Below are 26394 nucleotides of genomic sequence, written 5' to 3' on the forward strand. Positions count from 1 at the left end.
TCACCCGCATCCTCACATACACTCACGCGCGCATCCTCACTTAGACTCACATGCATCCTCACATACACTCACGCGCATCCTCACATACACTCACGCGCATCCTCACTTACTCTCATACGCATCCTCACATACACTCACCCGCATCCTCACTTACACTCACACGCGCATCCTCACTTACTCTCACACGCATCCTCACTTAGACTTATGCGCATCCTCACTTAGACTCACGCGCATCCTCACATACACTCACACGCGCATCCTCACTTACACTCACGCGCATCCTCACTTACACTCACGCGCATCCTCACATACACTCACACGCGTATCCTCACTTACACTCACGCGCATCCTCACTTACACTCACGCGCATCCTCACTTACACTCACGCGCATCCTCACTTACACTCATGTGTATCCTCACATACACTCACGCGCATCCTCACTTAGACTCGTGCATCCTCACATACACTCACACGCGCATCCTCACTTAGACTCGCGCATCCTCACTTACACTCATACGCATCCTCACTTACACTCACGCGCATCCTCACTTACACTCACGCGCATCCTCACTTACACTCACGCGCATCCTCACTTACACTCACGCGCATCCTCACTTACACTCACGCGCATCCTCACATACACTCATGTGTATCCTCACATACACTCACGCGCATCCTCACTTAGACTCACATGCATCCTCACATACACTCACGCGCATCCTCACATACACTCACGCGCATCCTCACTTACTCTCATACGCATCCTCACATACACTCACCCGCATCCTCACTTACACTCACACGCGCATCCTCACTTACTCTCACACGCATCCTCACTTAGACTTATGCGCATCCTCACTTAGACTCACGCGCATCCTCACTTAGACTCACGCGCATCCTCACATACACTCACACGCGCATCCTCACTTACACTCACGCGCATCCTCACTTACACTCACGCGCATCCTCACATACACTCACACGCGTATCCTCACTTACACTCACGCGCATCCTCACTTACACTCACGCGCATCCTCACTTACACTCACGCGCATCCTCACTTACACTCATGTGTATCCTCACATACACTCACGCGCATCCTCACTTAGACTCGTGCATCCTCACATACACTCACACGCGCATCCTCACTTAGACTCGCGCATCCTCACTTACACTCATACGCATCCTCACTTACACTCACGCGCATCCTCACTTACACTCACGCGCATCCTCACTTACACTCACGCGCATCCTCACTTACACTCACGCGCATCCTCACTTACACTCACGCGCATCCTCACATACACTCACACGCGCATCCTCACTTACACTCACGCGCATCCTCACTTACACTCACGCGCATCCTCACTTACACTCACGCGCATCCTCACTTACACTCATGTGTATCCTCACATACACTCACGCGCATCCTCACTTAGACTCGTGCATCCTCACATACACTCACACGCGCATCCTCACTTAGACTCGCGCATCCTCACTTACACTCATGCGCATCCTCACTTACACTCACGCGCATCCTCACTTACACTCACGCGCATCCTCACTTACACTCACGCGCATCCTCACTTACACTCACGCGCATCCTCACATACACTCACATGCGCATCCTCACTTAGACTCGCGCATCCTCACATACACTCAATGATTTATTACTGAGGTTTCTTTTCTCTCTCACAGATGCCTTTTCAAGATAAACCCCGAGACGGGATCAAAAGTCGAGATAGAAGAACACGTCAAGAAAGGAACTGGCAGTCAGTCTAAAGGTTCTTTCGTTGATGAGCAAAATTGTGGATTATGTATGGATGGAGTAAAAACTTTCGTAAGCATGTCAAATCTCTCTTTATTACCATAGAGAAATTCTTGAGTGTTACACTTTGTTTTCGTGATTTAATTATTTTATTTTCATGACTCATCTGTTGATGAGACAAATCCACTTTTTCGCCATATATGTGTATAACAAATTGCTATTGTACAATATCTTACATTGTTGCAGTTATTATAAAAAAAATTGTATTGTTGTAGTTATGAACTAATTGTTATATTGTTAAAGTGTTGAAGTCATGAACTAATTTTATTATTGGTATGCTGCTTTGTTTTTTTTATATTTTTGCAGTTATGATATAACTTTTTATATAGGTATATTGTGGTCATTATGAACAAACTATATTGTGATCACATTACTATTTTAAAACAACTTTAAAGTTCAATTTTTTAAATAAAAACTACAAAAACAATCTTTTGCAATAAGGGTGGTTATTTGAGTTGTAGCAATGTTCAATCTAATTGGTAATTTCATAGTTTTTACATAATTTTCCACAATTTGTAATCCTTATTTTTTTACATAATTTTCTTGTTTAAATATAGAAACTCATATAAATGACAGATAAAACCTGTATTTTGAACTATGGAAAATTACTGTAATTTTACGCGCTGGTTATTTTCATAGACTGTAAAAAAATATGGACGTAGTGTCCGTGACGTCACCCATAGGCTTCTGATAAGCCGTTCTGAAGCTTAAAGTAGAGTCGAGCTGGGCTTTGCCATCTTGTGAGCGAGTCAGCGCGCGTGCCACTCCCGGATAACAGAAAATGGGCAAAAAGGCGGGATGTGCGCGGAGCTGAGATGACGCAATAACTATAGACGGTGGATAAATGGCTATCCACTTGTAACCACGCCCTTAATTATGCAGAACCTTAAGGCTTTATATAACGTAAACGAATGAGTTATAAAAAAATTCACCCCCCTCAGAGTTGTCATGAAGATCAACATTAGCCTTATAAGCCAAAACCACAATTTGTACCAGGCTGTAAACATGTTTTTTTCTGCTTTAAAGTTGAGAATTTTAACATGGGGCTCAATGAGATTCTGCTCCCTTCTGGAGCCTGTCCCTAGTGGCCAGTTGAGGAATTGCAGTTTACATTACTTCCGTATTGGCTTCAAGAGAGATCGCGGGAGGTTGCCGCTTGGTTATTTTACAGTTTTTTTCTGGCGCCCCAGCTGCTGGAATATTTCCGTTTTTTTACGGGTATTTTTTTTACAGTGCAATAGTAAATAGTGCAAATATTATCAGATATAAATGTCATTGGTTGAAACGAACGCTGGGGATTTTGTGATATTTGATCTTATGTTATGTAACGTTACGTGCGTTGATCAGTGTTAAAAGAAAATAAATGTCTAAATTAGATGGTTTGAATGATGCACTCACCTATCCATGTCTTAAGAAGTCTTAAATTCAGGATAGTGACAGATGCTTGCCTAGGTTTGATGGTTCTTCATCAGTTTTAGTAGCAAAGAAATTACAAATTTCACTTTTACTCCCCTCTTTATTCATTTGTTTTTGACATCTTGAGTAAAATTCCACTAATTTATCCATTTTGTTCGTCTGTGTTGTTGTCACGTTTGCCAGTTTCGCCTCACTTTGTGTAGTGCACTGCCACCTAGCGGTGAACTTCGGAACAGCAGCATATACCAAAATGTGCAAAATCATGATATCGTACCGTTTGAAATAAAATATATACCGGTATTTTCCCAGTACCTGTATACCGCGCATCCCTATTGCCACCTGTTTTGGTACAGCGCGTCATGTACAATGCAGAACGCTCTCACTTTCACTAGAGTGTTGCCCACAGCGCCGCCACTGGCCGGTGGGCTGAATTGATTCATAGGATTTGATGAATTGATACTGAATTGAGAAACAAGTAATTGCAATGCATGACTGACAATTGCGATGAATTGATATTTTTACACAGTCCTAAACGTAATGTGAATGTTACATTATGTGAATGCAAAAAAGTGAATGTCAAGCCCTGATTACTAGTATTATAAAGCATTAGTAACATAAAAATAGATACTAGTTAGTTAGTTAGTATAAAGGAATAATTGTTAAATCGGCTTGCCATACAGTCATTGTTTGTTTGACATATTTATTTCTTTTACCTGTAGGATTCCATTGTCAGAAGCTCTATCATGACTGATGGCGAGGGGAAAGAAGAGTTTCGTTACTTGGAGAGACAAGTGGTAAGAGCTCCAATTTCAATCCTTTACCAGACACCCGGTCCAGGTGAAGAGATTGGTAGCGAGGTGAAAAAGAGCAGCACGTGGATACCCATCCATGAGAGCTCTCAGGCACGGGGGTCCGGGGCTCAGGACCCCACTCCGGATTTGGTCTCGGATGAGGAGGAGCAACCCCCCTACCCATTTTTTGCACCCGTGGTGTTCTTCTGTATGAAGCAGACCACTCGTCCACGGAGCTGGTGTCTGAGGATGGTTTCCAACCCATATCCTTTAATTAATGTTTTTATGTGAAACTACTATTTAGCAGTCAGGTTTACGCCGATGGTTGTGGCATTAATACACAATAGTGTATTAATTCCAATCTAGTTTTTTCTTGGACTTAACAGGACTTTGGTTTTAATTAAGATCTGTAGGTGTATGCTGAATGGCTGGCTCGTTGCAGTGGCAGCTTGCAGCTTCCTGTGTTTATTTTGACAGGAAACTTCAGCAAATAAGAGCTGATCTCGTTCTCCCCCCCAGTGTAGGCTTCCCAAAGATATGTCCTTTTGGCAGTGTTGCAATTAAGAGCACTATTTTATAAATAGCTTCATTAGCTGTAGGGGCGGCTCAAGCTATCTGCTGAGTCTCTTCAGAAGTGATGCACAAAATGCAGCCTGGCACTTTATATATTACTTCATGATCTAGATAGAGATAAGATTGAATAAAATGCTTTTGATTTCTAGTTTTTAATGATGAAGTGGACTTGCTGGCCTCATATATGCACTGGAGTTTCCTCCATTTTGTGGTTTGCTTTTTGCTGTTTAGCTATTAAGCAAATTACACTTAGGTTGTAATTGTTTTCATACTACATGTGTGATGGCCACATTATGTTCTGAAGTGCATTATGTATTTCATAATTTTTTGACTGACATCTGTAAAGAGAGCAATTAAACCCACGATTAGTGTATATAGACTTAATGGATTTGTTGTTTTGCGGATCTGCTTGGATATAGAAAGCATTTTGTGGGATATTTGGAGGATGTGGAAAACCTCAATGCAATTTGTATTATTATTTCCAATTGTGTTTTGTAGGCTACTTTTAAATCTACCATTTAAATCTTTTTTATGTGAGTACATTTTTCATGGTGGGGCACTTATAATGCATAGAAATGGCAGCTTCACTTGCTCAAATGTCTTTTGGATTATTATAATCCCCATTAGAATCTATGCAGCATTAGAGAAATGGCAATATGCATCACTGCGACACTTAGCTGAGTATTTAGACAAATATACTGAACAACTGAAATTTAAATGACAAGAGGATCTGCCATTGTCACCCCCTAATCAAAAAATATAAATGCTGGCTATTAATTAAATTACTATTAATAATAATTCATAATTCATAATAATTCATTCATTAAGTTACTCTTGTTTTGTGTACTTATTTTTGGGTCAGTTCGATACATCCGCATCAGTGTTCAACAGTGGCTGCAAACGAGCATGTTTGTCTGATGAAAGCATGTATCATCTTTATTTTGATTACTCATACATGAGCTTTCCCGCCCTCAGGCACGTGTTGCGAGGCCATAACACTTGTTTGAGGTGATGATTAATCTGTACTCTGACATATTGTAGATATCAATGGCAGAATTAGGATTATGTGTGTCGTTGTCGTGTGTCGAAAAAATGGTTTGGAATATTTTATCAAACATGACTCCTCTTATTTATAATATTATTAATCGTCGCATTTACCACTTACCTTTGCATGGGGATTATCTGTATTCTCGGCAAAAAAAAAAAAAAAAAGAGACAAAAAAGAATTTGCATTCGCCTCTTAGGGAGTTATTAATGTGTTATATAGATAATGGGTCTGTTGCATAAACCGCTAAGAGTAATCTTACAAGTTAGTCATACAAATTTGACTGTTTATATCTTTGTTAGGTCAGTTACACAAAAAAACATAGATTGGCCTAATTTCATACCAAAAAGTAAGATTGTCTGCACCTTGTCTAACTGCTAGTGGGTCACATTAAATCTTAAGACACTGTCTTGACATAATGGCTATGTTTATGCACCTGGCCCCATGAGTTCAGTGTTCATGTTGCTTTGCAAGTATCCTATTGAGATGTACACCTGGACCACAATGACAATGTTCAGTCTGCTGTGAGCAGGCATGTTCCCATGGATAGGGGATAGTTCACTTAAAAATCTAAATTCTGTCATGAAATTCTAAACCTGTAGGATTTTTGTTCTCTTTGACTATTTTTGTCTGGAGGCTACAATGAATGTCAGTGGGGCTCTAAAACAATATTAGGCCGGAGACACACTGCAAGCGTGGTGTGAGCGTGGCGTTTCTGTTGCGTGTCAGCCGCAACAGAAACGCCACGCTCACACCACGCTTGCAGTGTGGCTGCGTGGCGTTTTATATCTGTCTTTGCACACCAGAAGCGTGTCTGACGCGGCGCTGCTGCTGCTATTAATGTACAGGGAAGCCCTATACTTCATGTTAAATATAAATATATTGCCTATTGATACAGCAAAGACAACGTCGACAGTAGCCTATTGGCCATACATATCTATGGTATTGACGGCAAAATAGGCTACACAATATTTCGTTCTGTATTGACAGGTTTAATATTTCAAAATCGATAATTATGTTGTTTTTTATTATTACAATTAGGCCTATCTCTGCATTTATGTTAACCTACAGACTTTCAAACATGAAAATGTCATTTATTAATATACTCGTGTCCAAATGTCATATAAACATCTTTTCCTATGCTATTTTGTAGGGCTGGGATAAACGATTATTTTTTAAACGATTAATCTAGCGATTATTTTTTCGATGCATCGATTAATCTAACGATTAATTTTTCCTGTCCGATTCGGTTACGATTCGATTCGATTACCGATTATCTCCCCATTAATTGCCTAATAGCAATTTATACATGTTGATTTAATTATCTGAATGAAAAAATTAATTCCTTAACATTGCAATATATGTTTATTGCTCTTAAAATTCCAAAGTAAGACTATACAAGAGCAATGCATTCAATAAAACCTTGAAAACATAAAGTAGGCTACACACACACACACACACACACACACACACACACACACACACACACACACACACACACACACACACACACACACACACACACACACACAAATAAATAAGTATTAACCTACAACAAAGAAACATATTATACGATTTTTCTATGTATGCAACTCAGCCTACAGGCTATGCCCATCGATTAAATATCAACAAGTTGGTTAATCAAATCCAGGGACACTGCAAGCGTGAGCGTCTCGGCTGCGTGGCGTGTCTGTTTTTGTTTCGGCTCCCATGTTAACAGGTTCTGCACACTGACTGTGACGCGCGGAAAACGCGTGCATGCTAGAAATAGAAGAGCGCCTATTTTTCACGCGTGTTGGGAGCGTCTCCAGGCAAAATAGAATAGGAAAAGATGTTTATATATCATTTTGACACGAATACATATTATTAAATTACATTTTCATGTTTGAAAGTCTGTAGGTTTACATAAATGCAGATATAGGCTTAATTTTAATAATAAAAAACGACAATTATCGATTTTGAAATATTGCAACTGTCAATACAGAACGAAATATTCTGTAGCCTATTTTGCCGTCAATACCATAGATATGTGGCTACTCCCGAAGTTGTCTTTGCTGTATCAGTAGGCTATTTATGTTTAACATTAGGAATAGGGCTTCCCTCCGCATCATAGCAGCAGCAGCGCCGCGTCAGACACGCTTCTAGTGTGCAGAGGCAGAGAAAACGTCACGCAGCCCCGTGGCTGACCCGCAACAGAAACGCCACGCGCATTCGCGGCATGACAGTGAAAAAAGTTACATGTAGAGTGCATTACGGGCGCCAATATTCCGTTTAAAACCGGAATAGTCCTGGGATGAAACTGCTCACTTAGAGGATGGACACCCTCGGTCACATCAGCGCGATTAGACATTGAACATTTTAAATTTAAAACAGCTTATTATGTAGGTAACGTAGCCAATGTGTCCGATGCTTTCACTTGATGCAAACGTTTGTTTTTGTGATTAAAATACATCAAATATTACCAAAACATCTGTCTTCCTGTGTGCAGAAATTTGTTTATGTAGCCGTGACAACAAAACGCGTGCGCGCATGCCTGTGATGCTCCGTGCGCACCGCGCGCCAACCCCATAGACTGTGGCCAACCCGCAAGCCTTGCACTTCTGAAAGTCTGAGGAGCCACTCATGTTGCTACCATAGATATACATAATCAATAATATACTTAATTACATAATATACTTTATTATGTACATCTATGGTTGTTACTAGTCTCCGGCCCCGCCATCTTAATTTTGAGTCTGACGAATCGACGCGCATATTTTGCGATGACGTCGACGCGTTGTCCCAGCCCTACTATTTTGCCTAGAAACGCTTCTAACACGCGCGTGAAAAATAGGCGTCTCTTCTTTTTGAAGCATGTACGTTACGCGTTTTCCGCGCGGCTTGGACCGCGCGTGAGCCGCGCGTGTGACGCAGGCAGTGTACAAGCTAGATACATTTTTCAGAATATCTCATGTTATGTTCCACAGAAAAAAAGAAAACGATACAGGTTAAGAATGACATGAGGGTGATCCCAGCTGACAGGAATTGAGCTAACGTTCTGGCAGGCTAACGTTCTGGCAAGTTATGAGCAAACATTTTTTCCAGTAATGTTTAAATTCAATAATGTTAATTGTTTCAAAATGTTCAGAGAACATTCAAAAGTAACACATTTTTGAAAAATGATAAAGTTGAATGTTACGTTAACATTTGCATAACCTAAAAAACATTGAACCTTAGCATATTTTTGTTAGCCAGTTGAACTGTCTCTTTAAGTAACAATCGGAGTAAGACATGTTGACTTGTCGAAGTTTGGTTGGGTTCGATTAGTGTAAAACTTCTGTGTTCATAAGGAAATATCAAGTGTTTGTAGTGTATAATCTCAAATTTTACTCTACATTATACAAGGTGCAAATTACCACAGAAACAACAATGATGGCTATCAGTATAATTTCCTCTATTATTATGTTGTAGCCTAGCACAGAGTGAGCTTGACTTGCATCAGGTTTTATCTTTTTCCGCTCAGTGCAACTTCTCACTGTTAAATGGAAGCATGTGTTTATGGTGTGGATCATTCGGTTTGATTGTGAAGTGCTTGGCACTGTTGGATAGGTCATGGCATGGGTTGTGTATCACAGAAAAACAAACAAAGGATGTGCTGGCAGAGAAACGGTGAGACACAGTGAGAAAGATTATGGTCTCTCATAATGTTCTCATTGTTATAAACCGTACTCAGGGCACAACACAGACCACAAATGCACTTATAGCTTCACAACATAAGTCTACAGTAAATTCTGATTTAGGATCATAATGTTGCATCTGTTAGACTGGATGTTTGAAGATCTGATGCTGTTTTGGTTGAAGACAGCAGAGTCTGATGGGAATCAGTGCTTGTATAACCTCTAGTCTTTGAATGTAGCTATAGGAGAGGAAGCTGAATGATTTATTGGTCTAGGGCATATGGAGAAGAGGAGTCAGTCACAGTCAAAGCATGCTGATTAGAGGAGTGTTTGAGGATTAATATCAGTTCAGCTGGATTTCTGTATATCCTTAGGCCTTCAGCTCGCAGAGTGTTTAGAGCAATGGCACAGAACTAACAAGGCCTGTGTAAATCTGCTGTCGTCTCTGAGTTATATGACCAATAGCGATAAAGGCACATGCGTCTGTGCCTTTAAAGAACAGCCTGTACATATGACTCAAATTAATGAACTGTTTCAGATCTGCAGCACAAGGGAGCTTCATGGGTCAGGTCATGACTCTATACATTTATGCATGTTTAAATACTGATCCTCCGGGCTTGTAAAAGCTGTGGATGGCATTTTTATGACGCTGTGTGTTTGCGTCTAGATAATGATAATGGGTCTCAGGTTGTACAGTAACAGAGCAACACCTATTCTTGCCAAAGTCACTGAGGGGCAACGATCTGGATGTGTAGTTTAGACTTGACTTCAAAAGATTTCAAATGATACAGCAGGTGGCAGCCTGTTCCCCGAAAGCAGTTTGGACAGGTTTCACATGTTGGGGTTAGGATGGCCGATATTGTAGCTTTAGACTGCTGTTAAAATGCTGCTTCCTGGAACATCAGCCTCTCGAGTGATTTAAAGCTTCTTTATTTACATCCGATGTATCTTAGCAACAGTTTTCTATATTGATTATGTGTGCAGAATTTTAATTCAAGTAAAAAGCAAAAGGGGCAGTCCTAAAAAATTAGGACTGTAATCAGTCCTAATCATCAAGTAAACAGCCGGAAATGAAAAAAATGAAACAATTTTAATTAGACCATTTTGAAGATGAAAATATGACGATAAAGAACTCACAAGTTTACACTTACAAATAATCTAGATAATAAAGATTTGAGTATGTGTATTTGACATGCTGCCCGAGGGGAGGGCTCCGAGCACTGAATTTGACCACAAACCCAGAGTACACCCCCTGTATCCCTGGCTGGGATAGGAACCAGTAACAAGTGAGTCAGGGTAGCATAATAATAAATTGAAATAGTTTCCAAATTTATTTTCAGTCTGGTCATTGTTCACCACGAGTAGTTAAAGTGTAACTTCATAACTTTTTTTAGGACCATTTAACCGTTTCGAATAATGCATGCTTTTTTGTCTTTTTTTTTTTTTTTTTTGGTGTTTGCATAGCAAGTGTTAAAACCTTTTTAACAAATTTCGTACCATAAAGAAAAGATTATAAAAACCGAAACCTAATATTTTTTCTGTCAAAAATAACTCCAGAGGGTTAATAGTAAGCACAAGCCTTTGCCAACCGAATTGAACAACAAAGCTTCTTTCTCACATCCTTTTAACAATGAAGACATATTCAAGTATTTAATAGGTTAAAGCTATATTCACTTCACTGTATAGGGCAGGCCAATGTAACTTGTAATATTGTTATGTTGTGGATATTTTATATAATGAGGGTGTATCCTTTATATAATTAGGGCATATATGATACATTTCAGTGAACTAAATAATAATTTTTCATTCATCTAAGCAGGGGAAACCTTACATGACTAGCACCTACTTGCCTGGTTCCAGCAAATCAGGGTGCAGCACACCGTAAAAACTCATTTGTTCAGTTTAATTAAAGGGTTACTTCACCGATTAGCATATGGTTTTGTATCAATAGAAACCCTGGAGTATATTCAAATGATTGTGCTTTCCCCCCTCATATCCCCCTGAGACAAGAGATTTATGCATTTTATTTCTGGAAAAATTCCTCCTATGATGCAAATTGACGATATTTGCATCATAGGAGGAATGTTTGGCCAAAGGCTAAAGACTACAGCCAGCAGAGGGAGCCATTTCCGCATGTTTTGAATTCGCGCATGGGGGGTGGAAGATTACACTCAGCTCGCAGGGAGAGCTCAGCTACAGGCACTCATTTAAACGGAGCTATGGTGAGCAATGTAAGTCTTCTAACTTCTTAAATTAATTTCTATGAAAGTTAAGCTTGCAAAGGCATGAACTGAAACGCGCCAGACTGAACTCGCGTTGTGAATGTATGCTGTGAGTGTATGCTGTGAGTGTAGTCGTGATTACCTCAGCTCTCATCACGAGACCTCATCAGCTCATTTTTTTCACCCGTGCAGTTAGTGCTCAGTGCAGTTAGTGTCTTCTCTAACTCAGTCACTGTAATCAAGTTGGTGGCTTTGGGAGTGGCCTCATAGGGCAGCGAAGCATTCTGGGAATTGTAGTCTTTCATCCCCATGAGACAAAAATACATTTTTTGTCTTTTCTCAGTCTAGAAGGCACCAAATTAAAAAATAATTTCACATTTCTACTACATTGAGGACCCAGTTTAAATACAGATTCATCTTCCCAGCGCTGAAGTACTCCTTTAATTAAATTATGCAAACTTGTTGCCTTAATTCAATTAAGTAAGCATTAGTTAATTCCATTTAGTTGTTCTGACTTAAATCGTTTAAGTTTTGTCAACTTAATTCTATTTGTGATCTGAGGAAGCGTACTCCCAGAGTGCATAGCGGCATGAATAAATGAATTGCTTCGTTTTACCATTTGTCTTTGTTCGTATAACCTCAATAACGACAACAAATAAAATTGTAAAGGTCTTATTAATAATAAAAATAATACAAATTTAAAAATGAAAAAAAAAAATCCTTGTTACCATTGTTGTGTTTTGCATGCTGAATGTTGAAGTCTGTGTGTGCATGTATGTTTATATGTATGTATATATATATATATATATATATATATATTACATCCCTTACTTTGAAATCAGATAACTTAGATTTCTTGTTGCGCCGCTGCAATTAACAGGAAGAATATTTCAATAATATGGATGTTAGTTCCAAGAGCCCAACCAAAGGGAACACTGATCACAATTATGGTGAGAGGAAGTGGAGGAATTGAGTTAAAAGTCTATTAAAAAACGCCCTGCCTCAAAATCACTTTTTCCAGCCATCTGGTGTTTTTTTTTGTTTTTTTTTTAGCAAAATGGTACTTAAACCAGTCAAGTAATGTTTACTTGCATGCAAATAGTTCAGATTACTAAATTGTTTTAAGTAAGGTCAACAAATTATTGGACATTAAGTAAAGTTTACTAAAAAAAGTCTTAGTAAGAACAGCGTTGGATTTTACAGTGCAGATCACATCACATATCTTATATTTTTATGTATATTATTTATATACATAATATAATACATACAAATATAATTTTATGTATGAGCTAAGCCTAAGTTTTAAAATAGGACCCCCCCCCCCACACACACACACAATTTTTGTTCCTCCGCCCCGATTAAATATTAAAATCCAGTTGAGTATGAAAACACATTTGAATGTTTAAAAGCCTAACGCTGAATTGCGTGTTTGTTTCAATGTATATACAAGTTTAAGTTGTAATATTATGTATATGTTGTGAATATTGTAGGCTGTATAATTTCTTATGTATAGGATGCATTTGAGTAAAATTAATAACCAGCTAGTTGTTCAGTTTACTGCCATTCTTTTAAAACCAATCAGTCCCTATATATGATTTGCACCCACTTACCTACTTTTCAGCAAATGTGGGTGCACGTCACAACACATAATTATATTCATCAGGAAAGCCTATAGATTTTATAATATATCCTCTTGATTATGTATCCTGTTGACTATGAAAACAAATTTGAGTATTTAATAGCTGTTGCATATTTTATGAATGCATTTATGATTGAGCTTGAAGCACTGGGCCAACAGGTCCCACAGCAAGACAAAATCCTCGCTCCTTACTCAGTCAACAGCTGACAAAGCATATATCCTACATGTCACACTCTCCAAGGTGTTGTTGATCTCAGTGGTTATTGATTTGTTCATGTAAGGTGTGGTGCAATAGACTTTTGTGATTCATTATCAACAGAGAGTTATAAACAAAAGACAGAAAAGCAAAGGGCATAATTGAAAAACTAAGTGGCAATCGATTTTAAAGGGGGGGTGAAACACTCAGTTTCAGTCAGTGTCATGTCAATCTTGAGTACCTATAGAGTAGCATTGCATCCTGCATATCTCCGAAAAGTTTTTATTTTTTTAATAATTATATAAGAAAGATGCGCTGTTCCGAGTCTTTCCGAAAAAAGCCGAGCGGGTGGGGGCGTGTCGTGTGAGCGGAGCTAAATAATGACGTGTGCAGCAGCGCGCTGTGTGTTGAGTCGAGTGCATCCCTAACAGCGGAAAAAAACTTTATTCAAAATAAAAATATGGCTTTTAATCGGATACAGCCATACATCTATGATCCGGAATCAGACCCAGAGGCTGCAGTTGAACAGGAGCAGCAGCAAAAACGACTAGAGCAGGACGTCTGTATGTGGTAAGTTACAAGTTATACACTAACTATATAATATGCTTAGCGGCTTGTGTTATTTACATATTTATACTTGAATTATATGGTCGTATTTTTGTCTTTGAAGGTGTACATGTGGGAAGTGCAGTTGTGCACGTGTGTTTGTGTGTTTACGCGTGGTTTGTGTAGACAGTAAGGTGACTAAAAGCAGTCTCACTCACCCTTCTAACGTTGGGACTGCTCCATCCTTCAGCATTAGGCGATTGGGAAAATTCGGCGTCGAGCTGGGCCTTGTTTATGAAACAGCGAACAGATATAAACATTCGCGCAACTCAGTTGCTGATCCGGAAAAGCAAATTACATCCACTGTTGCCTTAACGCGGGGTTTTTGGCGAATCTGTGCAGGACTGTCTTGGTCTGGCAACCAAAAACCCACTTTTTTGGTGACATTGTTATGTGCTATGTGTAATTGTCACCTGTCCAGCATCCTACAAGCCCCGCGTTGATGGGCGTAGGCTGTTGCTTTCGCTCTCTCCCTCGCTCTCTCTCACGCGCAGGCTGTTGCTTTCGCTCTCTCCCTCGCTCTCTCTCACGCGCTTCCGGTAGAATTGTCCGTAAGGCCCATACAAGGAAATTCCGCCCCCACTAACGTCAATGGGGACGCATGATCTCAAAAAACTTGCCGAAACTTATGACTAACCGGAAGTAGTATTTTTGACAAAGAAATACTCCCATCAAACGTCCACCTTAACTTTTGAAACTTTGTCTATGTTTAGTATGGGATTCCAAGTCTTTAACAGTGTAAAAAGATCAGTATGCATGAAACAGCATTTCACCCCCCCTTTAAAGGCTGCCGTGGACGGGTCCCTTTGGCGAACCTCAAATCCACCTGGCTCTGTGAAGTGTTTATATGGGGTGAGAACTGAAAGGATGATATTTGAGTGGCTGGTGGGAGGTGGCTGTTTAGGTCGCAGTGAACCTCCCTGGGGAGCGGTGGCCAGCTAGGACCCACTGCATTTGAGGGTGGAGGAAATATTCTGGTCAACAGTGGCACCTAAAAATGTCCTGTGTGAAAATAATAATGGCACTGCTACTTTTTATTGTCTGACGAACCCTGTCTGTATTTGCCACTCGACTCTAAACATGCTGGCGGTTTCAATTTTTATGTAAATTTAGTTTTGCTGTCACAATTCTACCCTTCTCCCCTTGTTTTGTCTTGGGATTTCTATGTGGATAATGAATAATGCCTTTTTATGCAAGTGATTCCATAAAAGACTAAATATGCAGTCTTATGGTGTGAAGCTTATGAAAATAATGCATTTTTAAAGCTGTCTGTATGCTTTTGCAGTCTTATTGTCCCAGTCGAAGAGATATCTGAGTTCAAATAGGAGAGGTTGAAAAGTAGTTCACTTATTAAATGGTTAGTGGTACGTCAGAACGCCGGCTCAGTATTGGCCGATGCTTGTCACATGAGCACCATGATGTAGAATTTGCATTTTTAGATGAACTAACCCTTTAATTCTTATATGATAAGGAATTATTTGCTTGGGTCTTGCTCAAATCTGCATATTAGCATCTTACTCTTATTTGCTTTAAAATGGCATAACCCTTGTATTTTTCCAAACCTGCATGACTTGTTTTTCACAGTCCACTATTGTTTTGGACCCCATTGACTTTCATTTTGTGGCTAGAGAGATAAAAGCTATAAATAATGTTCTTTATTGGGCACCGTTCCCCACATCTTCACACCTGCCTCAACCAGTCTTGCTGTTTCATGTGAGCTACAGCTCCTGCTTGGCTGTCAATCATGTGAGTTTGTGCACTGCATTCTCTGTGCAAGATGAAAGCAGAAACTGATGAATAAATAAAAACTGCATTGCAAAAACTGGTGCTAACGGCGAGGTCTTTGTCCTCCACACTGAGGTTGTCATGGCAATGTGGACTATTAGTTTATATGGGCCTTATGAGGCATGTTCTCAGCACAGCAGCGTATTTTGCTGCATGACAGCAAAACAGTGTCCGTTCTGTATTTAGATCCATTTTAAAGCAGCGCTTTTATACAATGGCGATGACACATTGATATGTGAAATTCAAGGAATCCCATTACAGCTAACACTATTAGACGGTGCATCCGCACAGGATTTGTACATTTTTAGATTGGTGTGTGGTGAAATGAAGTAGGTAGTTTGGCTAAAGGTGAGTTGGGAGGGGCCTGGGGGCGGCACTTTGGGCTTTCACTGCATTATAGTATAAGGGGATTTCTCTGAGGAGAAGCACTTACTAGGAACTACCTGGTTGCCAGGCAACAGACGAGCTCATGCCTCACACTTCAAGAGAAAATACAGCACCCCTTCATCCTGAAAGCATGGGCTTTGCTGAGTCAATATCATACATTATTAATGACCTGGGTTATGAGATTGGTGTGGAGAGGGGGCAAAGGGGAATTGGGGTGGGATAGGAAACGGTGAAAATTGAAAATTCCATTTGGACCAATTTAAGCCCTCTGTGTTCATTTGTGTCGGTCAAGCAAACAATAAGTTGCGGTAGATCCTTCAGATTTAAATTCCTAAGAGCTCAAAATGGTCCCTATTTGGTGTGCTGTACCTTGATTTAATCGTTGATGTGATAATGTGCTGTCAGGTGTTGTGCCCCAAACAGTAGTTATTAGAAATTAGACCTTACTAGAAATATTTTCCCTATTCATTTTCTCACATAGGAATGTTAATTAATTAATGAAGAGCGTAATCATAAACCAAACCAAACAGCTCTGAGATTAATCACATTACAAATGTTAATTCGAAAAAGACAATGATACAATGAACTACATATCCCATTAATCATTTTGCCAATAAAAGTTGGCTATTAGTTCTTTTTTAAAAATAAATGATGACTTATGGCTTGTACAGGAGGATACTGTATCACTGAGCTCATGGTAAGGCTGTTTTTAAAGGTTTAATGCATAATCGTTAAAAATCCATTTCTCTACACTCTTAAAAATAATGGTTATTTTGGCATTTATGGTTCCATGAAGAGCCTTTAAAATCCACGGAAACTTTCAGTTGTACAAACCTTTGGAAAACGTTTCTTCAGATTATTAAAAATTACTTTTAAGAACTGTTTATGGTCAAACTGAGTCGGTCTTTTATGTCAAAACTCCACTTTATACTCTATAGCCAGGCTTTCATATAAATCTGAATAAGTTGCCGGTTTCAACCACAAATGAAGTGGTCATTGAGCTAGAAACCCCTTTGTGATCTTGACCCAGTGCTATTCTAGGGAGATATCTCTACTTTTTAACAACAAAACTTATTCTAGTTGTCCTGGGGCCTGTACCATGATGGCAGTTTAACAAACTCAGGGTTACAGGATTAGTTTTGAGTTGACAAAACCAAACCATTGTATTAAGGCTTTGTTGGTCCCATGATGCTGATCATCAGCTTGCTCTGTCAACTCAGGCTTTGATCCTGAGTTAAGGAGTTTAGCTGTGACATCAATAGTGAACAGCCAATCACACGCTGTGGAACTGAGATTTAATTCGCTGTGGAATTAATCTCACTTCTCGCGAGACAAGCAGTGAGATAAATTTCTCTCTTCTGCAGAATATTATATCATTTGAAAATATTAAGAATAAAAAAAATACATATCAAGAAGAAAAGCTGTCTATGAAAGAGGACAACTTAAAGAAAAAAATAGTATACGTTAATGCAAGTAAAAGTTATGAAGTTAGTTTACTTGATATAGAGAAAATTGAACATTTAAGCTCAGTAAGCTTCTTTTTTTTAAATAGTATTATTTATTGGTTTTAAAGCTTATTTATATGACTATGTAGGCTATTTATATTACTTTTAAAAAAAGTGCCTATTGATGATTTATTAACTAAAATGATAAATGTGTAATTGATTAAGGGTATAATAATTACATAAATCATCTAAATCATTAAAAATTATTATTTTTTTATTTTATAAATAAGCATTGTTAAAAAAGCCAGACGCTTTAGTCTTTAAAAAACATTTGCTATGTAGTGACCTTTAATTTGGAGTAGAAACAGGGGGAGTGACTTTGCATCAGACATGTGTCACTTTACTCACAGCTGATTGGCCCAATTTCAGTTTGAGATCTCTAATCCAGAACATAACCTGCCCTGGAGCAGGTTAGCTGTGGAATGCAAGTTACCATGGTGAGGAACACAGCTAAAAGCTAAACCACTTTAATGGTACCTAAAACCCAGGATTGGCACAAACTAAGCTTAAACAAATCAGGCTAGCCAGCTAAACCAGCTTCATCATGGTACAGGCCCCATGTCCTGTTGTAAATGTAGTTTTATTTGTTTTTAAATTCACCATGGCATGAAATGGTGGAAAAATGGACAATTCTTATTTTTGTGGAATGTTGCAGTATTCTATTTATTAGGGCTGGGTATCGATTCAGATGTTCTAATTCGATTCGATTTCGATTCACAAGCCCTCAAATCGATTAAATTTCGATTCTCGATTTAACTCAAACGAATATAGATTTAATACAAATACTATAGGTATCTATACAAAAGAACAGTTAACATAAGTGGGTAATTAAAAAGAAATGCAGAGTCACAAACCTGTATATTAAACTTTATTTTAGGTACACCTGAGTTTTAAAACAGAACGCATCTCTATATTTCAAATCCATACAATTGTTAAATACAATTTTGATGCAACTTTATTCTAAAAAAATATCTGAAGTATTTTATGGATGTTTTGAGACATTTATTCTGAAACATAAAAATAATATTGGATGATTTGTTAGCAATTTTCAGTACACGACAAGCTTTTCTTGCGATTTTTGCCGCTCATCATGTGTGCATTTACTTTTCATACATGAGAAACACGTTCATTTTTTTTTACAGTCTATGGTTAATTCCTGGACACGTAACAGACAACAATACCATAACGTTCTGACTGTGGACTAGCTATTATTTGAGGAAATATGTTTATAATATAAGCTATTAAGGTTTGAATTATTGATCCTGCGCTGTATGTGGACTTTAAGTTGAATATGTCTATAATGGCTAACGTACGTGCTTAAGTGACTACAGCATTTCACCTCAGCATTATAAAAGGCGACAACGCACTGGGAACACCTTTGTAGGATGTCCTTTGTAGGATCACTCAGGCAAATGGGTGACATCTAGTGAAGAAGACTAGTGATTAGATTTACATTAATCTTATGTTCAATGTTAGCGGAAATAGATATGGGGGAAAAAATCGATTCATGACCAGATAAAAAAAAAAAAAAAAACGATTAATCAAAAAATTTATTTTTTTGCCCAGCCCTACTATTTATCATAAATTATTTATCTGTGCACATCAAATTCATGTGCCCTCATAATTTTTTATTATCAACATAACTTCCTCTTGCAGCGACATCTCGTTTCTTCTCTGATGTGTTTACTGGCGCGAGGGCAGGACAACCTCTATCTCACATGACTTCACTGCACTTGAAAGTCCAATCAATTCCCGATGGACAAAATCAAGTCCCACACTACATTTTTTCTTGTTCAAGAAGACGATTCCCTCGGCTATATATCACAATAGGGGAGAAAAGACCATCACAGCTTCAATTTCATGCCGACTTTGAGTTCCTCGGCAATCCAAAAGTGCAACATATAATTGCTTTTGGCCTTGTAAATTAAGCATGTTGCTTCAGTAAAGCATATCCATAATTTAGCCTGAATTCTTTGTAGTTTGGCTCACCGGATATGAAGTATAAGGCAGCACTTATATGCAGGATAGGCAACCCCACAGACAGACTTGTGATAGCTGGCATTTTGTGGTAACTCAATGGTGTTTAAATTGCCATTTAAAAGCACATTAGCTAATGTCAATGATGTAATGAAAAAAATGTTGATACTCATTAGCCTTCCCACTAGGCCAGATGGAGCTTTATTATTACTGTATAAAAAGCTCACATTTGCCAGCTCAGTCTACCATGATCCACTTGTATATGATAAAAAGCTTTTTAAAATAGCCCACAAACAACCAGCAATTGTGCAATAAATGGCTTGCTGATAGTGATTTGTTTGAAGAGGCAGATATAGTCGTCTTATCCGTGGAAGTGTTTGAGAGAGCTGTGCTAATGTTTCAAGTAGCCATGAGGTACAGCTACATGCCACAGAGCATATATTAGTTTATCTGACAGGACGCCTACGCTTATGCCCTGATCTTGTTTGTTCTAGTTCATGGCCCTGAAGTCAGTCCAGTCCTAACACTTCCTGTCTTGACCGTGTGCTGCCCATCTTGTTGTTTATCACAGAAAGAGACGGCCGAAGTTAATTATCTGTCATTATATGCAATAAGGAAGACTCACTATTTTTGTCTGCCCCTCTTGGCCATGTGTCTCAGATTGTTATTGCTCTAAGGATATCAGATATAATGCATTGTATTTCAGAGTGCAATGTTAAAAAATATTGTTGCAAAGCTTAAAGGCAATAGTTTGCATGGCTTTTTTATGGAAACCCATTTCCACCACATAAGAAAAGAAAATCATGCTTTCGTGAATCATAATTATGACACAAATCATGATTTGGTGCATCTAAATTATGACAAAAAAATGTATTACTAAGTCATAATATATACTAAGATAAAAAGTTAAAATGTCAAAATTAACATTTAATGTCAATTTAATATAAAAAGTTATAATTACGACCTGAAAAGACAGAGTTGACATAAGTCAAAATTATTAGACACTAAGTCATAATTATTATATGAAATGTCTAAATGATTTCATACTAAGTCATTATTATGAGATAAAATACAGTTATGAAAATGTCAAGACTGAAGGTCATATTTAAAGGGATAGTTCATCCAAAAATTCGGCCATCATTTACTCACCCTCAAGTTGTTCCAAACCTGTATAAATGTCTATATTCTGCTAAGCACAAAAGATATTTGAAAGAATGTATGTAACCAAGCAGATCTCAGCAACCATTGATTACCACAGTATTTTTCCCCACTATGGTAGTCATAATTCTGACTTATGCCAATTGTGACTTATGTCTTAGTTCCTCCCGTTGTCATCTCAAACTGAGTGTTCATTTCATTTAACAGGATTTTAAATTGTTTTAAAAGGACAGCCATTTACTAAATGTGGTAACAAAATTAACAAAAATGGTGTACATAAAAACTATATATTTAAAATAAGATTTCATATATATTTTAAAAAATCTAAATAAATCTTTTCTCTTAAAAAAACTAACAAACAAAAAACATAAAATTATTCAATATAACTGTGTAAATAATTGAATATTTAAGCTCTGTGTATTTTGTAATAGAAAAACTGCATTGAAATGAAGGTTTTCTGTAATTGTAAATTGGTTAAACTTTGAATTAATAATAATAATAATAATAATAATAATAATAATAATACATTTTTAGAATTCAGCATTTGATCTAAGACTCATGTTTTATAATGTCACTAGATTATATCAGTTACACGTGTGACATTACAGTAGTGGACATTTGTTAACATGATTATGAGAGCAAAAGAAATATCCTGTGAGGCCATGTCATAATTCATCTTAGCAGTTGCGAGTAACAGAAATGTCCTATGGCAGTGAGGGCTATTTTAATACAGCTGTCATATTTGCTCATATTTAACGATGTGCTTGCTGTGACTTTCTGTGCTTTACCTTGTTATTTGAGTTATCTGTACCTCTGTGTGCGCCAACTAGTGTTATTAGAGCCTATGACCTTAACATTAACTAGTGTATAAATAGCCCGCATTTGGCCTATTCATAATCACAGGTTAATGACAAATGGGAGACAATTTAGAAGTACTGCAACACACTGGTTTATGGAGGTTGACTTTAAAATCATGGCTCTGAGGGGCCACACAGGTGGACAGTCATTAGTTGGCACCATTACTAGATGGGTGCTACAACGAGACCACCCGGTGGGCTTCAGAAAACACAGATGAACTGCTCAGGCTGCTTGTTTTGCAGTTGCTCGGCATCAGGGCTTTATTTACACGTGTGTTTGTTGTTTTTCATTCGGCGCTGCTGGATGTTTGTATGACGGGTAAGATTCAATTCCTAATTAGGTAAATTATCAGAACGTGTTAGCGTGTTATAAATGTAAAATGCCAAGGTATCCGAAGATAAATCTTCCCTTACTCTAAACGGCGCATTCCTTTGTCTGTGCTGAGTATAGAGTGTTACTGTTTGTAAGCATTCCTCCCCCAAGCACTCTGGCAGACTGTCCAAATACAACCGCCTGCACCGGCAGACCTACAGTCCCTCAGTCCGCGCCAGAAAAGAAGGACGAAGGGTTTCCATGAAGCTCTGCGAACATGCGACTTTCACACAGCTGCTGAAATGTGACGTGCCCTCATGTTGTTTTTGAGTCTCTATTTAAGCCCACCCTATTCACTTACCTTTCAAGAGCTCTCTCAAGTTTAGAGTGTATGTCATGCTCAGTTTAAACTTACATAATTGAGAGGAGTCAGCTCAGGGCCAGCGCTCGAAACTTATGAAACTCCATGAGAGAAGACAGAGGAACATTCCCACTGTGTTTATATCCTGGGAAGTACAGATTGTTAATCCTTGGTGTGAAGAATCTACCTGTTAGGGCCAAATGTTTATGTATTTGTATTGTCTAACATAGACAAATGTAAAAAAGGCATTGGTGTATTGGCTTGTGTGCTGGGAGGGATTTTGTAGAGTAACAGTTAGGATTGAGATGTATCTTTACATACTTTTGAGTGGCCGATCCTCACAGTTTGATTAGCTTGTAATTGAATCCTTTAAAATAATGAGAAGCTTGAATGATTGTTCATAGTTTGATGGCTGGATCATAGCCCAGACGGGCTCCTGATAGTCCTGGATTTCTCTGAACAAGCTTTTTATGGATTCTTCCCAATACTCCTGTCATTAACAGAATCACGGAAGAAGAAGTTCTTTTCAACGGGAAGGGGAAAATAGTGTTAGAGGCATGTGCAGAAGGATTCAGCAGGCCAGTGTCTGCATTTTTTATCAGGCAGAAATCATTTTAATTAGCAGAAATAATGCAAGATGCAGTTTTAAATACCTATTCATTCAAACGTTAGTAAGTTAGAGTCAGTACGTTTTTTTTTTTTTTTTTTACATGTTTTTGAAAATAAGTATCTTATTTTTCAGGCTGCATTAATTTGGTCAAAACTAATATATTTTAAAATGTATTTTTCCTGTAATGAAAAAGCTGCATTTTCAGCATCATTACTCCAGTCTTCTAGCCTGACGTGGTCATACTCAATTCTAGTCTAGTCTGAGTCTGAAACTGCTCCATTGGGCTGTGATTATGGGGCGTTTCAACCGAACCAGGAAAGAACTCAATTGGATAGACCTGCAACCAATCAGAGCAACAAAACGGCGCATTGTCAAATTTCAACAGACAGTGCTCAACTGCACTGTGTTGCCAAGTCCGTGTTTTTTTCTGCGGGTTGAAGCGACTTTTATGTGATATATAGACCCATGAGTGCGAATATTAGCAGGCAACCTTGCCAAATTAACACACATTTTACCCCACAAATGCCAATTTGTTGATTGTTGTTCAACTTTCCCTGGATCTTTTGATATAATTTTTTTTTAATATTTCATGGTAATAAAAAAATCCTGTAATTTTCAGAGCTGAAAACTTCCTTGTTAGTCAAAGAAAAGCTTTATTAACACCAGGCCCTGCAAACATGACATAAGCCTACATAGAGCTAACCAAATCGTTAATAGTAATAAAAAAAAATTAAATTCCAATCAATTGCGGGTGGATGAGAGATAAATTATTGTGTTTGTTTGATAAAGATTTTTTGCGAGCCCTTTGGGCAATTAATTCCGGTTGTGGGTAATGTGGGTAATGAACACATTTCATCATTTCCACTCTTGGTTCTCTCACATGCTTTCAAAGCAATTCCCACATGTACTGATGCTCATTAAATACGTAAATCTTATAGAATCATTTCCTTGGGCGTTTACTTCCTAGTCTTCAGTGTGGCATGCCCATAAAAAAAAGAGAGTGAAGGAAAGAGCCTCAAAATCAGGGTGAAAAATAGCTTATTACTTATTCATTAAGATGTTTTTGAATGTAAAAACTAGGGGTGTCCCCGACTAAGGATTTACACATTCGAATCAGAATTTTCGAATCTCTATGGTCGACCAATAGTCGAATCATCTATGTTTGTGTAAACCAGGCGGACGTGAACATTATATACGCACAAGCTCAATTTTGTATCGATTTCTGACAGAAGAGCTGCACGCGATGAGTGTGTCTTAGCACAGGGTGAAATCAGTACATTCGCGATTTGAGCGAAATATACATTTAATCGCCGCTGACAGGCGTCGAATGCCGCCGTCGGTGTATGTGTTCGAATTTTAAAGGCGCGGCGCATCAGGTGCGAAGCTCAGTGCCCTTGAAGGTGCGATCGCTCAGCACTGCGAGTCCCGCGACACGTCTTTATAACACTAATATTGAGCACCCCCATATTGCCAAAATGGCATGATCCTCATTTCATAACACCCGCGAAGATTCAACCATGAGATCAGTGGTCGAATTCTGTCCTGCATATCGATGCATCGAATCTTCGACTATTAGGGGTCACCCTTAGTAAAAACCATGCAAACTTCATAAGTTGACCTCAGACAACAGTATAAAAAATAAAAAAGCCAGTTCATGACACCTTTAAAAATAGTTGTGCTGCTTAATACTTCTTTTCAGGATTGTCTGATGACTATAAAGTTCAAAAGAACAGCACGTATTTGAAATATTAACATAAATGCCTTTGTTTTCACTTTTGATCAATTTAACACCTTACTGAATAAAGGTGTGTATTTCCTAAAAAAACATACTGACAAACTTTTGAATGGTAGTGTAATAATGTAAAATATGGTAAACCATCTTGCTATTGAAAGGTGTGGCAAAAGGTTAATTTTGGACTATTTAAGGTTAATTATCAGTTACCTAAAAACATTTTCAATATCAACCTGAGGAGAGGAAACAATGTGGAGATGAGAAGAAAGGGAATCAAGATAATGTCACTAGAAAGCTGGTTTCAAACTCCCATCACCTGTATTACTGCTAGGCTGCTTCTACAACAAAGCTTGTGTGTGTTGTTGGTGCTGGTGCTTTTATCCTAAAATACTCAAATTGTGCTTTTTGCATTGAAGAAGAATCCAGTCTATTCTGGGTTGACCTGTGCCTCTAGACACAAAACAATGAGCTGCTTCTCTACAGAACTTCTGTTCTTTCAGGTATTACAAAAATGCTGGATTTTTTTGAGATCCCAATTCTGCCATATAAGGTTTAGTAAGTTATGGAACTCAGAAATGACTTCCAAGATGCTCATAGTACAACCTCGAGATCCATGATAATGAAAATTCCCTATGGAGACTAAGCAGAATACTTTTTTTATCTGTGTTCCGTTCTTGATGTGATGTATTGATGTGACGTTCTTGATATGCGGTATTTTGCTCTTTGTCAGGCATATCTCAAATACTGAGTTCCGATAAGATTCACACACCTGACAAAAACAAATCTCTTTGTAACTGTGTCAGGGCTGAATGGCACTTGTGCCATGCTAAGATAACCATGTTTTATTGTGGCTGCTGTCTCTGCTCTTCATGTTGCTTTGTTCTCAACCAGTAACGGTTATGAACATGTTTTTGGGGGTAGAAAGATAGGTGCACTTAAGGAGAACTGAAATGAACAAAGGAATTGCTGAAAAACCCCTAGATACTCCTCATTTAATATAATAATGTGCAGCATGGTGGAACGTCTGAGCAGCACCATTTCTCCTGCCGTGGAAATGTAATTAAGAGGCCAGACTCCGCTGCCATGGCTTCTCTCACACACACAGCTCTATTTCATGCTCAGGTAGTCAAAAGCATTTGTTTTCTAATGGTTAGAACCAGTTGGGTAATGAACACATTGCATCATTTCCACTCTTGGCGCCCTTTAGGAGGTGTTGTTTATGTCACTGTAATTATCCAGAGGACATCATACATTAAATGAAGTACACAAGTTTGTTGTAACTTCCTTGCTCAGAGGGTGGTTTGACTTTGTTAAAGAATGCATTGTTGCATGTTACATTGGCTTGCTTGGAAGACTCTGGTGCTGGATTTTGAAGTACACTTGGAATGCCTATGTAGATATATTATGAAATATGGCGTGAAAGTCTTTTAGTTATGTGTGCCACTCTGCACAATGTCAGAGGGCCCTTCTGCTCACTGCTTTCTGCTTTGCTTTAAAGGGCTTGAGAGGAGCACTCTATAGGGATTCTCATTTGTCATTTTACTCTCATTTTTGTTGTCCATCGAGGCGTAGAGTGGAAGGAAATTAGAGGCAGCTCATAATTTGAGTGTCTTTACTCTCTAAGGACATAAAAGTTGAAGCGTTTTCTGAACAGTCACGTCCTGAGAACATTCTGCTCAAGCCCATATTTAGACACAAGAATAAAACCACAAAACCATGTAAAGGGAATTTATTAC

General features: G+C 38.4%; 1 protein-coding gene across 6 annotated transcripts in view; it reads left to right on the top strand.

The window, feature by feature from the left end:
* cacna1ha (calcium channel, voltage-dependent, T type, alpha 1H subunit a) overlaps positions 1–26394 on the top strand; it is a 152844-nt gene that overhangs the window by 11409 nt on the left and 115041 nt on the right. For 4 of the 6 annotated variants that reach the window (XM_067419547.1, XM_067419564.1, XM_067419539.1 and 1 more), the window contains one exon: positions 3965–4298. In XM_067419547.1, the coding sequence (XP_067275648.1) occupies positions 3989–4298 (310 nt within the window). In that variant the 5' untranslated portion in view covers positions 3965–3988. Of the gene's footprint in view, positions 1–1699; positions 1842–3964; positions 4299–26394 lie in introns of all 6 variants that reach the window. The other 2 variants (XM_067419522.1, XM_067419529.1) reach the window with 1 other exon arrangement.

This window comes from Pseudorasbora parva, chromosome 2 (genome assembly GCF_024679245.1).
Source record: "Pseudorasbora parva isolate DD20220531a chromosome 2, ASM2467924v1, whole genome shotgun sequence".
NCBI classification, from domain to species: Eukaryota; Metazoa; Chordata; class Actinopteri; order Cypriniformes; family Gobionidae; genus Pseudorasbora; species Pseudorasbora parva.